The sequence below is a fragment of the Astatotilapia calliptera genome, chromosome 3, assembly GCF_964374335.1.
Source record: "Astatotilapia calliptera chromosome 3, fAstCal68.1, whole genome shotgun sequence".
Lineage (NCBI taxonomy): Eukaryota > Metazoa > Chordata > Actinopteri > Cichliformes > Cichlidae > Astatotilapia > Astatotilapia calliptera.
In genome coordinates, this window is record NC_137424.1 from 35,027,538 (window position 1) to 35,040,051 (window position 12,514).

General features: G+C 40.5%; 1 protein-coding gene across 4 annotated transcripts in view; it reads right to left on the bottom strand.

Annotated features, from left to right (window-relative positions):
- Positions 1-12,514, bottom strand: part of LOC113018612 (protein phosphatase 3 catalytic subunit alpha) — a 67,038-nt gene that overhangs the window by 25,437 nt on the left and 29,087 nt on the right. For all 4 annotated transcript variants that reach the window (XM_026161790.2, XM_026161788.2, XM_026161789.2 and 1 more), the window contains exons 3-6: positions 2,932-3,056; positions 2,343-2,454; positions 1,806-1,951; positions 998-1,137 (exon numbers count right to left, since the gene is read on the bottom strand). In XM_026161790.2, the coding sequence (XP_026017575.1) occupies positions 998-1,137; positions 1,806-1,951; positions 2,343-2,454; positions 2,932-3,056 (523 nt within the window). The remainder of the gene's footprint in view (positions 1-997; positions 1,138-1,805; positions 1,952-2,342; positions 2,455-2,931; positions 3,057-12,514) is intronic.

Genomic DNA, 12,514 nt, shown 5'->3' on the forward strand with positions numbered 1-12,514 from the left:
GACAACGATGAAAGAAAGACTCCAGAGGAATTCTGAGCGAAGTGGCAGAAGGTTAACTGGGATGCTGATACAACACAAACATGTGATCGGATCTGTCGATGAGGCAAAAAGGCCACAGAGCTTACATTTTTGGTGACTACACGCGTGGGCAAAATATTCTTTTAACGCAGAACCACTTGTTGATCTGCAATATCGAGACTCAGTCGTTCTCTGAGCATCATGGGCATTAAAATACTATTAAGTAAGTAGTTATGAAACACCTGGGAAAAAAAAAAGAAAATGAGAAAATGCTTATTAGGAGTCTGGGGACATCTCCAACGACTTCTGCTGCTCGCCAGAGGCACGCCAGGGCGAAGCAAGCATCACTCAGGCCGTAATGAGTGGAGGGAGTGCCGAGCGCATTTAGAAGCGGGACTGTGCCTCGTGGTAATGTGCCAGTTCATTACATTTTGTGACAGCGCGAGCCGCTCGCTCCGAGCATTTCCTCAGTTTGTTCAGTTACTCAGCTCAATTGAAGGTAATGTGGGTTACATAAATACTGGCGACAGTCTAGGGAGGAGTCTTTGTGATTTCTCAATTGCACAGCGCGCTCTAACAACCGTCTCACAGCTGAGATGCTGCAGAGGCGTGAGCATTGTGGGATGGGAGGAGAGAAGTTATTAACTCTTTTCCCCCTCCTTCACCCCTCCAAGTTCAAATATTTTGTTTAGAGAAAAAAAACCACAAAGTAAAACTAATCAGGTTATTTAGTTTTACTAAGCGGAATAAGAGCACCGAAAGTTTCTAAAATACCGGCAACAACATCTTGTTTTTAATTCCGATTCCAACAAAAACAATGTTGGCTTGCAGATGAATGTAACTCTAAACTAAAGCTGCTTTCCTTCTGACAGCTACTTGGAATCCAAAAAGAAAACAAACACACACACACACACAAATGTCTTAAAAACAAATAAATAAATAAATCACATGACTGTGAATCAACGCAGAACACACTCACCTGTAGAAATAGGAACAGCCTCGCACTGTGTTGTGCGTGAAGTGCTCCTGGCTCTTCTCGTTCCCAAAATCCTCCAGGGGGTCGGACCACAGCAGATCACACATTGGACCGTATGCAGGGGGCTCTTTGAATCTGTCTAGCTGTGGAAGGGAAAAAGTCAAGACTCCCGTCAGTCTGCTCGAATGGAAATATGACACACGGAGTCTTCACACTGCTGCGGAGAAATTGCTTCTTCTGCGATAGCCGAGCTGGCGACTACAGCTATGGTCATAATTAAGTAACATGTCTGCTGAAGGGATTTTAAATCGCATTCGAGGTAACACAATATGGGTGACGTGTCAAAAGACACCACTTGTCTTTCAGGACATGGAAGGATCTTTCAAGGAAAGGCCTGAAAAAACTTGCAAAAACTGGCAGCCGTTCTTTACGAGCGCTGAACATAAATGGCTTTGCTTTCAGGCAAGAGTAGCTCTTTCTCCAACAAAAGCTCGTGGATTACTGGATGGGTAGCATGATGGACACTTCAATAGAGAAAATTCTATTATGCATGCCCTCTGATTGCAGCCACAAAATCCATTTAGAATTATTGAATTAGTCTGAAAGCTGGATCTGACTCGTCAACATTTTTTAATCAGAGGTAGGACCAGACTGCTGCTTACAATCCACCGTGTCCACGTCTGCACACAGATCCGGAGGAATAACTTCACTCATTGCAAGCAATGTTGTTATGGCATGCTAAAACACAGGACTGTAGCTTTATTAAAATTAAGGGGGAAAAAAAAAAAAAAAAAAAAAATCGGACACATACTTTCCTGATGTCATCGAGATTTGTGATTTCTGGAGATAGTCCTCCGTGTACACACAGGAACTGCTGGTTCATAAGTGCAGCCAGGGGAAGGCAGTCGAAGGCGTCCATACATGCGTCATACACCCTCTCTGAATACTTAATTCTACCTGTCATGGGGAGAAACGGGGCAGGGAGAACAGAGGATGCCAAGTCAAACAACGGCGCTCTCATACATCAGGGAAGTTCACTGGCCTCGGACGGAAAGGCTCTCCGCAGTTCCAAAAACTTCCCTTTTGTTGGGTTTCGTTGGGCTTTCCCCCCCCATCTCGTCCGAGTCCAACAGAAACAGTTTTGACATGTACAAATATAAAGGCTGAATCCTGTAATGGGCCAGAGTGTGCTTTTAAGTGAACATTTGAGGTCAGTGGCTGAACTGCACACATAATAAACAGCTTTTTAGCAAGGATAACTCAATTTGCTCCCTCCCCGTGCAGAGCTTCAGAGGCTAACTCGCTTTATATCAAAAGGTTAAACATTAAGTGCACAAGCGTTACTTACATTCCTGCTTAAATGTGAAATACTCTGTTAAATGTCGACATTCGTGATTCCCACGCAGCAAAAACAGTGTTTTGGGGTAAAGGATCTTCAAGGCCCACAAGTACAGCACACACTGAAACAAAGCAGAACAAAAGAAAGCAGGAAACTGTTAGCTTGTCATATTTCTAAGAGGCTGGAAGCATAAAACCATCGAGTCACATCGTGTCACTTTTACAGAGTGGTACAATAAAAGTAGTTCTGCATTTTGTGCTCATGGCACACGCCAACACATTATTCTTTTATTAATAAAAGAATAATATTTCAGGCCATATACACATATAGGCAAATTCCCAGATTAAATATCTGTATATTGCTTTATTTTAAAATATCTCTCTCTCTATATATATATAACTCCAAGCCTCACTCTGACATTTCCTTTCCAAGGCACATTTGAAATTATTACAAAAGCCTATTACCACTACAATATCTGCAGCCTGATTTGATCTACGCTGAGAGAAAGCTATTAATAAACACAGCTTCAGCCGAACACATGGCGTGTGTCACACTTGATTAGGCCCTGGTGAGGACAAAAACAAATATACAGACTCACTTCAATACTGAAATACCCTCTGTCAACGTAGTCCCCCAGGAAAAGGTAGCGCGTGGATGCTGGTGAGCCTCCTACTTCAAACAGCTTCATCAGGTCAAAGAACTGCCCGTGGATGTCTCCGCAAACTGGAAAAAGGTCAGAAAAAAGAAAATATGAACGATAAAAATGTAAACTATGTAAAAAAGAAGAAGTAAAACTAAAGTTCTTAGTGTGAAAAGTTACACACACACACAATACAAACACACACAATACAAGTGGTGTTTTGCGGTGCATCGTGTGAGAATGAGTGTTTTGCTGAACACGCTCCTGTGGCTGATCAGCACAAGATGTAGTGGACGATGGAGAGGGCGTGAACGGTTGTTCAGTATTGACTGCAACTTGGATTGCATCCTTTCTGAAACCGCTGTCGGAGAGTCGGGCTCCACACCCACACCATTACCAGCTTTGCAGAGCACTTTGTTGACTCTGTTGGTTGTCCCTCAGCTCTACTAAATGCCAAAATGCCAAGGTAAAGACTACTGAAACATGGCAACTGTTTACAGGCTGATGGGCCAAGAACATTTCAGAGGTGTTGTGGAAAATGAACAGGGAGAAACTACTGCTGACAACATGTCCACAGTGATGAAAATGGTCACATTTAGATTTTTCTCCCTTTCGTTTTTCAAGCAGCCCACTGTTTGGCCAGCAGAAGCCTCAAAAATGACCAAATGAGGATCTTTGGACACATTTCGGAGGCCGAGCTGCTTCCAAATGGTTCAAGAAACCAACATACCACGTCATCGGTTTTATATACACACGCTGTATAAAATTGAGAATAAGGATGAGAGTTTGGAAAAAAATCTTCTCTGTAATTTATTATGTCCAGATAATATGCATAATTATATTCCTCCTAAAGATAACAAAACTCACTTTCATATTGTTAAACTTTGAGTTTGGATTGAGAGTATTACACAATAAAGTGAATCATGGGAATTATGACTTGCCTAATAACTCTGCACATAGCGTTTATCCCATTGCACAAAGTAAGGTAAATAAGAAATAATCCAAACAAGCTTTTCCTAAAAAGAGATTTTTAATCAAAGCCTGCAAAAATTGTTAACAGTGCATCTACCATCTTCCTTCTAACATGCTGTAATACTTTGGAATCACAAGAACTGAGTGTCCCTTTCCACGCCTTGCTTTTGATCCATCCCATCCTCTTTCAATCTCTTTATAACCTTCAGGTGTTTCAGCTGGCTTGCGAGACTTAATTTGAACAAATAAACTAGCATTTGACTGAACTTAAACCACCACAAAGCTTCCAGCTGTGTTCATTTCTAAGTTTCCCCTGTTGATGCGACTAAAAACCTGGCTTTGTCACGACAAATATTAAAAGACAATTACAAAGTACGTGGCTTCGGTGCTATCTGGTCACTCTATCACTTACAAAAAAGTTATGAGCTTTTGGATTAACCAGGATTTCTGGATCAGACCACACAAAGACTGGACTCTTTAATTTAGTAATCCTGCAACAATCCATCAAACCCTTCCTGTATCTGCTTTTGAGACCACTTCAAAACCTGTTTCAGATCATCATAATTTTAGGTGGACATGCCAGAGGTTTACAGTGTAACTGTCCCTGAGACAGTTAAAATAAAGTTGGTTATTTCATGTTTCTGTGATAGATTCATGCTTAATTTAGTTCTTTTATTTACAAGATAAGATGATAAAAGTGTAACATTAATTAAAAAACATGTCTAAAATATGTGATTACAAAATATGGGTTTGTTAAATATGTAAAGTGCTGTAAAGTTTGTATGAGGTAAAGTTTGTAATTGTCACATGACCAGAGTTTGGTTGAGAGCACAATCACGGCATTGTGGAGCTAGCATGGATACGTGGCTACAGATGCATCTACAGCCTCAGCGTTAATGTTATTCTGCATGTGGTCCAAGAGGCGCACACGGTATGGTTTCATGTATATTGTTTGTATAATGTTGCATACGTGTTCTACACTGGTAATGAGAGGACATTTTTGTGATATCCATTATTGTGCATTTTTCTGTTCTGCTTGCACAAGACTGTTTATGGACACTGATATGAGAGACTGAAAAGCTCAAAACATTTATGTTGTATACTTTGTGTTTCTTCAGTTTTCACGGTGTCTGAAGACAATAAGAGTGAGAGAGAGAGAGAGAAATAAATTTCCGAAGACATCAGTATGATGCGTGGCCATTCTTTGTTGGACCCCTGTAGTTACATACAGTTTGGGTTAAGATCAGCGTTTGGACTTTACAATCTTTTTTTTCCTCCATTTTGTGTACTCTGGATCATGGGCATTGCTGAATCACCCACCTCTCCTGAGCCATTGTCTTCTTTAAGACAGCCAAGCAGGGAAACATACTCAGCCAATGGTATTGCTGGACTGACGCAAGTGGTTGTGTAGTGGAATAAATAACTGCCCAAAATAACCTCCGGGGGGCGTTACCAAGATACAGAGTAGCAAGACTTCCTAGAAGGAGCGTGATTTTATACGTAAAGGTCAAAGGGGAACTTCATTTGACATCTTAATGTTCTGCTAAAACTATTCAGTCCATTAATCAACAACACAACATGGGAACAGAGGGGGAGATGGGACGCATTTCAACATTTGTCAGACACTGAAATGGTGACGTAAATCTTTGGTGCTCACATACTCATCTTTACTACATATATTAGGGAGTGCACTTATTCTTCAAATCATAGATCTGGTTAATACTTTACCCACACTTAGTCATCCTACCTCTTAAAATAATGAACCTATGAAAGAAATGAGGACAAAAAAAACAAACAGATGTCACAATAACATTTACTGGATCATCAACAAAAACAAACCTCATTCTGGTGCGTTTCCAGTTTATGCTTTAAAGCATGATTTAACCAACACAGCCCCACATGGCTTTTTAGCACAGGCAATGTGACGACATGATTGTCAGCAGCATATAGTTACATTCTTTATACATATGGTGTCCACACAAATGATAAGAGGCACTATCTCAAAAGTTGTTGTGAAATGGAACAGCTCAAGTGTGATATGAAACTCCATATTTTGGTCTCAGTTTCAGGACCATAACACTCATGATAAGTCTGGGCAGGAAAGCTTGTAAAACGCAACCTGACTGGTTGATAGAGGCATAGTTTTCGAGCACTGTGGATTCATTCTCGAGAAACTTCTTTAGAAACCTTGTAAACCACACAACCCAAAGGATCACTCGCCAACAATTCAGCGCCAGATGCCACAGGGTGCCAGCAGAGGTAGCTTGTAGCTTTGATGAACATCATACCACATTTTATTAGTAATCAATGACTTTATCTCGTAACTTTAAACTATAATCATATAGATTTGTTATTTTACAACAAGCACAGCAGGTATGAGATAAACCGACCGTCAGGTTTGGCTTCTTGGATGACATCTGTGTCAGGAATGAGCCAGCACACCGATTCAGTCTGAATTAGTTTCTTATCACTGTGATCCAATACTCTTTTCACTCCCCGAGGATACAGGATGAACAGAAGCAACAGGAGATTAGCTGCTTAGACAACATTGAGGGATGTCAGATAATGTGATTGAAAAGCCTCTGCTCAATTTTGTAGATACCATAAAGATCGATTCAAGAGTTGGTTAACTTTTGGATCATTTCTGCACAGAAACAAAAATGTGATTAAAACACATTTAAAATGTGAAGCTCCATTATGCCAAGTGGCAAAAACTGCAGTTCTCCTAGCGGCCACTTGAGGCAGAGTACTTGTTTCTTTCTATGTGAAACGACTTAGGAAACAGTTTGGTCAGAAAGTGAGGTCGATGCAAAAATATGCTTTCCCACAGACTTCTAGAGGATTAGATGTCTTTTTGCAATCACAGTACTCGGTCTTTACACAGACTGCTGGTTTAAGGCAATTCAACATTGGCTTAATTGTTCCAATCTGGGAGCTACGCCAGTGTTTTATACAGTCTATGGTTGAAAGGCGATTTAATCTTTGCAGACTCCCATGTTAAAATGACCAACAAAAATAAACAAGTTTACAGCCTGATACAAGAAACAGTCACAGTCTCCTCAGCTCGTTTCAAGGGGTTGAAATCTTCTTTTTAAACGGTGTTTAGCGTGACGTCACACCTATTAAATAGTTCCATATATATTGGTGGAGATGTTCGTGGACAAATGTGTTATTAGGGCCTCAGATTTCAACAAATACAGTCAGATAAGTTTTTTAATTAAATTCACACCTAGTGTTCAAAACAATAATTAATAAGTTTTTCCTCTTTTTTTTTTTTTTTAATAAACTTAAAGCCTTTCCAGTTCAGTGAACATATTACAAAAGTTTATTCACCTGCAAAATGCAACACACAAATAACACCAAAGATACCAATTACCAGTATCCACTGAACACCATCACAGTAACTGTGATGATAAGCATGGCATTCGTAGCCAGCGCACCTCAATTCATCTATTCTTCAAGTAATCGGCTAATTGAGTAATTAACCACAGGGTGAATAGATTTAAATCTAATTTGAAAAGGACACAGACTTTCTTTTTGCGAGGCCGTTGCTTTATGAACTGTATCTAGGAGCAAGAAACACAATAAGAGCCAGTGAAAAACTCTTTCACAGAGATACCCAATTAGTGGAAGCTGGAGGACAGCGTTGGAGAGCAATTATCTCAGGTTACGAGCCTCGTGAGACAGCTCTGAGAATCAGCTCTGCGTGACTGTATCGTAAACCTCTACTTTACCATTTGTCTTTTATTAAACCCACACAGAGTAACTGTTTAAATCCACAGCGGGGACCAACTTAAAAGGAGCCTTGTAGTTGTAGTCCCATTTCTAAGGACGTCCTCACTCTCTCTTGCAATCAAGCTAAGTATACTTCAAAGGAGCGCTGGTCTGTTTTCAATTGTTGTAAAGTTCCTGTGAAAGTGATTTATTGAAACAAAAACACTCAAAAGGAGCTTTATTAAATATTAGTTGCACAAAACTTATTTATTGACACCAATTTTTTTAAATTGTATGTACTCAGAGAAAAATACTTCATTGCAGTCTGTTGGTGCTTTAATGCCACCAAGTTCCCACCTGATCCCAACTTTTCAGAAATTCCAAACTTTGGGATACATAAATTATATTTTGTCTATCAGATATGATAGATGATCATGATGCAGCACTTCTAATCACACCATCATCGTTAGAAAGGTTTAATTTTTTTCCTCACCAACAGAGAATGTATTGATTCATCCTGACAACGATGTATCATTGTTAAATCATTGTTAAAAGTTTATTGATTTGACTAAAATTACATTTCAAATTGTTTTCTTTGATGTTTTAAAATGCCCACATGTTGATTCCTTAGTTGTTTTCATTAGAGCTACACATATTTGTCTTATGCCCCAAAATAAGATAATTAAATGAAACTTATAATTCTCATTTCCATCGCCTCACTTTTATTCTTAGGCTCTACTAGAGTAGCTTTGCATGAACAACATTCTTGTTGGTGCAGCCCCTCAGCTCACCAAATTTCTTTTGACTGCCTTCTCAATTGTAAACAGAAGCTTTACAAACTGCAGTTGGGATATCTGATTATGGATGGTCATATCAGGCCGGCCCGCCCTGAGCCTGGTTCTGCTGGAGGTTTCTTCCTGTTAAAAGGGAGTTTTTCCTTCCCACTGTTGCCAAAGTGCTTGCTCATAGGGGGTCATATGATTGTTGGGTTTTTCTCTGTATGTGTTATTGTAGGATCGACCTTACAATAGAAAGCATCTTGAGGTGACTGTTGTTGTGATTTGACACTGTATTAAAAATTAAACTGAATATCAGGTTTGTGTATATGCAAAGCCAAGTCACAAGCATGAACTCATTATGTAAAATTGAAAAAAAAAAAATGACGGAAAATAAAAAATGTTGACCTTTTAAAACCTACATGACTACTGAATTCTTCGACAGTTTTATGCAGACTTAACTCTTGACTTGAAATATTCAAACTGCAGCATATGCATTAGGTGTTAATGGAATTTTTACACAACAAGAAATTAATATATTTCGAAAAAGGTCAACACAACTCTGAAATCCTAGTGATTCATAGCTTCATAGGCTGGTTATCACTATAGAAACACCCCCAAGACAGTAAATCCTCCAAACAATGGCAGTCAATATCTCTCAAGAAAATAAAAAGGCTAACCTAAGCTGCTCCTGACCTGATAGAGGACCTCTACGAGCATCACCAGAGGCAGCAATCCAATGCAGCTATTGTATAAAACCACACAGGCTGATGGCACAACATAAGTAACCATCTCATCAGTAGACTAAACGTTCTAATATTCACAATAAACTGTGCTCCTGAGAATACGATATTGCCTGAATGGATGACCACCACGAGTGTAATTACTATCAAAATTAAGCGTTCCCAGTTTTCACAGGAAAATTAATATACAATATGTTTTTAGAAGTCCATTTAGGGAGCCAGAGACAGCGATTTCACCTGAAGCTAATGGAAAACACACCGTGTGTGGGAGGACTCCAGCTGACCTTTTGGAAAGCTATCGCTTGCTGCTGAAGAAAACAGCGGGGCGATGCGGTGATGTTAAGAGTTCAATCGGTGGCCAAAAAGACCCGATGTGACGGTCACTGTGAACTGCGGCTGTCTCATGTGTGCAACCCCGGACGCCACTGGTCAGAGCAAATCAAACGGTAACACTACAGCAGCTCACTCCTCCAGCTCAGTGCTCTGCTTTATCGCAGCAAACACACAATCCACCCATCACTCTGTTCCAGTACACCTACAGACGTGCTTTGCCTCCCTCCCTCTTGTCATACAACACACAAAAAAGAGGTGAGAACCACAGCCCACATAAGAAGAGCAGGTGGGAGTACATTATCTGGAGTGAGAAACAATTCGTTCTGGCCATCTACTGCTTGTGTGCTAAAGTGATCTCCCTGAGTAGCAGCATATCAGCGGGCAGCAGTTATTGAGTGGGTGGCGGGCATTACACAACCTGGCTTCAGAACCTACACAAGCCACTCCAAAGGGCGCGCTCATTGAGCGAGTGAAATCCACTGTGATACAGACTGTGTCAGATCGTGTTTTGATTGAGATTGGATGATAACAATACCCCCGGTTTTAGCCCGCATTTATGAAAAACGCAATCTGTTCTAAACATCAATTTGAATGCAATATTGTGAAAGCTGCCATTAAAGTAAAGCAGCAAAACTAAATATTGAACATATTATATATATTTCAGTCAGATTTAGATTCATTTTGTCTGGATATAATACAAATAGTTCCCAACTATTAAAAAACATAACCCTTCACATCCATATCCATGGAGATTTGCTAATAATGGATTTTTTCTTGACAGTATTGACAAATATTATCAATGATGACCTCAGAAATCAAAGAAAGAAAAAAACCAAACCCTGAAAATGTCAATATTAATTTACTTCACATAGGGGAAAAAACAAAACACCTTTCCATGATCGGATTAGCCCCGACCAAAAGATCAGACAAAACTGTGGCTCCAAAACAGTCATCCCCACTGGATGACAGAGCAGGCTTTGGGGTGACCTTTGTAATGGTCTCACCACGATGGAAATAAATGTCCTAATCAAAACACATTCAAAAATAAATTACAGCTGACCCGTGTCAGAAGGACCCTTGTTTATACAATGTTTCTTCAAGCGGCTATCAGGATTGAGCTGAGGAGGACATCGAGGAATTCCAGCCTATGATTGAGTAGATCTTACAATGAAATGCACAGCATGGTTTCCCACACATATATTCTACATGGGCAGGTGATGTATACCACTGGCTTTGTAATTTACGTCTTTAGTGGATGAATTAGTGGAGGTTCAGTCACTGCTAATTAACTAGTTCTTTTCTTTACTGCGTTTCCTACTGGCGGGCTGTTTAAGCTGCTACTGAAGCAGTCCTTAATGTCATTAAGCTGTCTCAGGTCTCCCAGGATCAGACAGATGCCAACTGCACTATCCTAAACTGGAGTCGGCCAGAGTAATCCCTGTTTTATGCCGAGATCCAAAGCTGCACAGCAAAGCAGGGACTATTGTGACCAGCTGCAGTTCAAGCATTCACTGGATGAGGAACTTCTGCTTTCCTCCTCCATTTAGAGGGTGGAATCTTACCAAAGCCCAGTATATGTATATCAGTACATATTGAAACCTCAGCCATACTTCTTTAACTCTGTCTCCAGACCACTGAACCTAAGCTGCCCCTCTGTTGCTCATTTGCAATAAACATATGAGCAGCTTCATCTCTGCTCGGCCTCCCGTCTTTTTGTCAGTGCCACAATCTCCTAACCATACATCATAGCAGGTCTCACTACCCCGACACTCATCTCCACCCGCTCCACCCCTTGTACTCTCTTCACCTCTCTCGTGCACTGTTCGTTACTTTGGATAGCTGACACATATTTAAACTCCTCCAACTTCACCTTCCCACCTGCCTTCCTGTCATTCACACACATGTATTCTCTGTCTTGCCTACACTGACTACACAATAAATTCTCTTTTCAATTTAAAAGCATTGGAGTGCACCCAATACCTACTACTGCCATAAATACTATGCAGCTCTCTGGGAAACACTGCACTGCATGGCTTGCAGTAAACTTGTAGGATTGCTAATCTACAAAGAAAATATCTTCTAATTGTTTTTCGTGTTTACATTGGCTGTCACATTTTACAAAATAAAGCAGGGCCCATACGTACAAATACCATACATGCTATCCACCTTGCTCTAATGTCCATACAAGTGCATTTCTCATTATAAGACTGTTGCATAAGAACCTATTGGAAATATTCAACAACCTTGTAATGCTGCACAGAGCAAACACTTCACATTATGCGCATAAAACTGCCACTCTCACCAGGGTCTAGGAGGAGGCTTTTTAAGCTCTATACAGGAAATTCCACAACCAAGGTCTTAATATTTCCTGACCAACTATGCTTTGCAGATTTCTCGAATTTATTTCTAATCTTATCAAACACGAACAGCTAAAGGAAGATGCAGGGAAACTTAGAGCATTTTATACTCAGCTATGTAGTGTTACATCAACACACAACAAAAAGAATTAAAAGATCATTTGTTCAAGGAAACCATGACAGAGCCCCTGCGCAAAGTGGAGCTCACACACTGCAAATGTGTATGAATAGTTTAAAAGCTGGCTGTTGCCTGGTGATGTGGCTGTAGGAGCTCTATTGATGGGTGACTTGTGTGAAGGCCATGAGAGCAGCTTGTACTCAGTACACTAAGCCAGCACCGTTCATCACACACACACACCCCTCCCTTTCATGAAATACCCCACCTGCCATCTGGCCCAACAAGGAAGTAACTATGAGAGAGAGAGGTAGCTGACATGTCGTGGTGCTTTGCATCCATGATAAATATTTACATACTAATTCACTGACCATGTGTCATGTTGGAATTGGGAGGCCTGCTAACGCGGAGAGAGGCAGAGAGAAACAGCTCCTGACCGTGACACAGACAGTCAAAACATGGCAGGCAGAGAGGGAATGGGAGCAAAAACAAAGAAATGCTTATAGCAAACAGGAGTGCGCACGGAGAGGG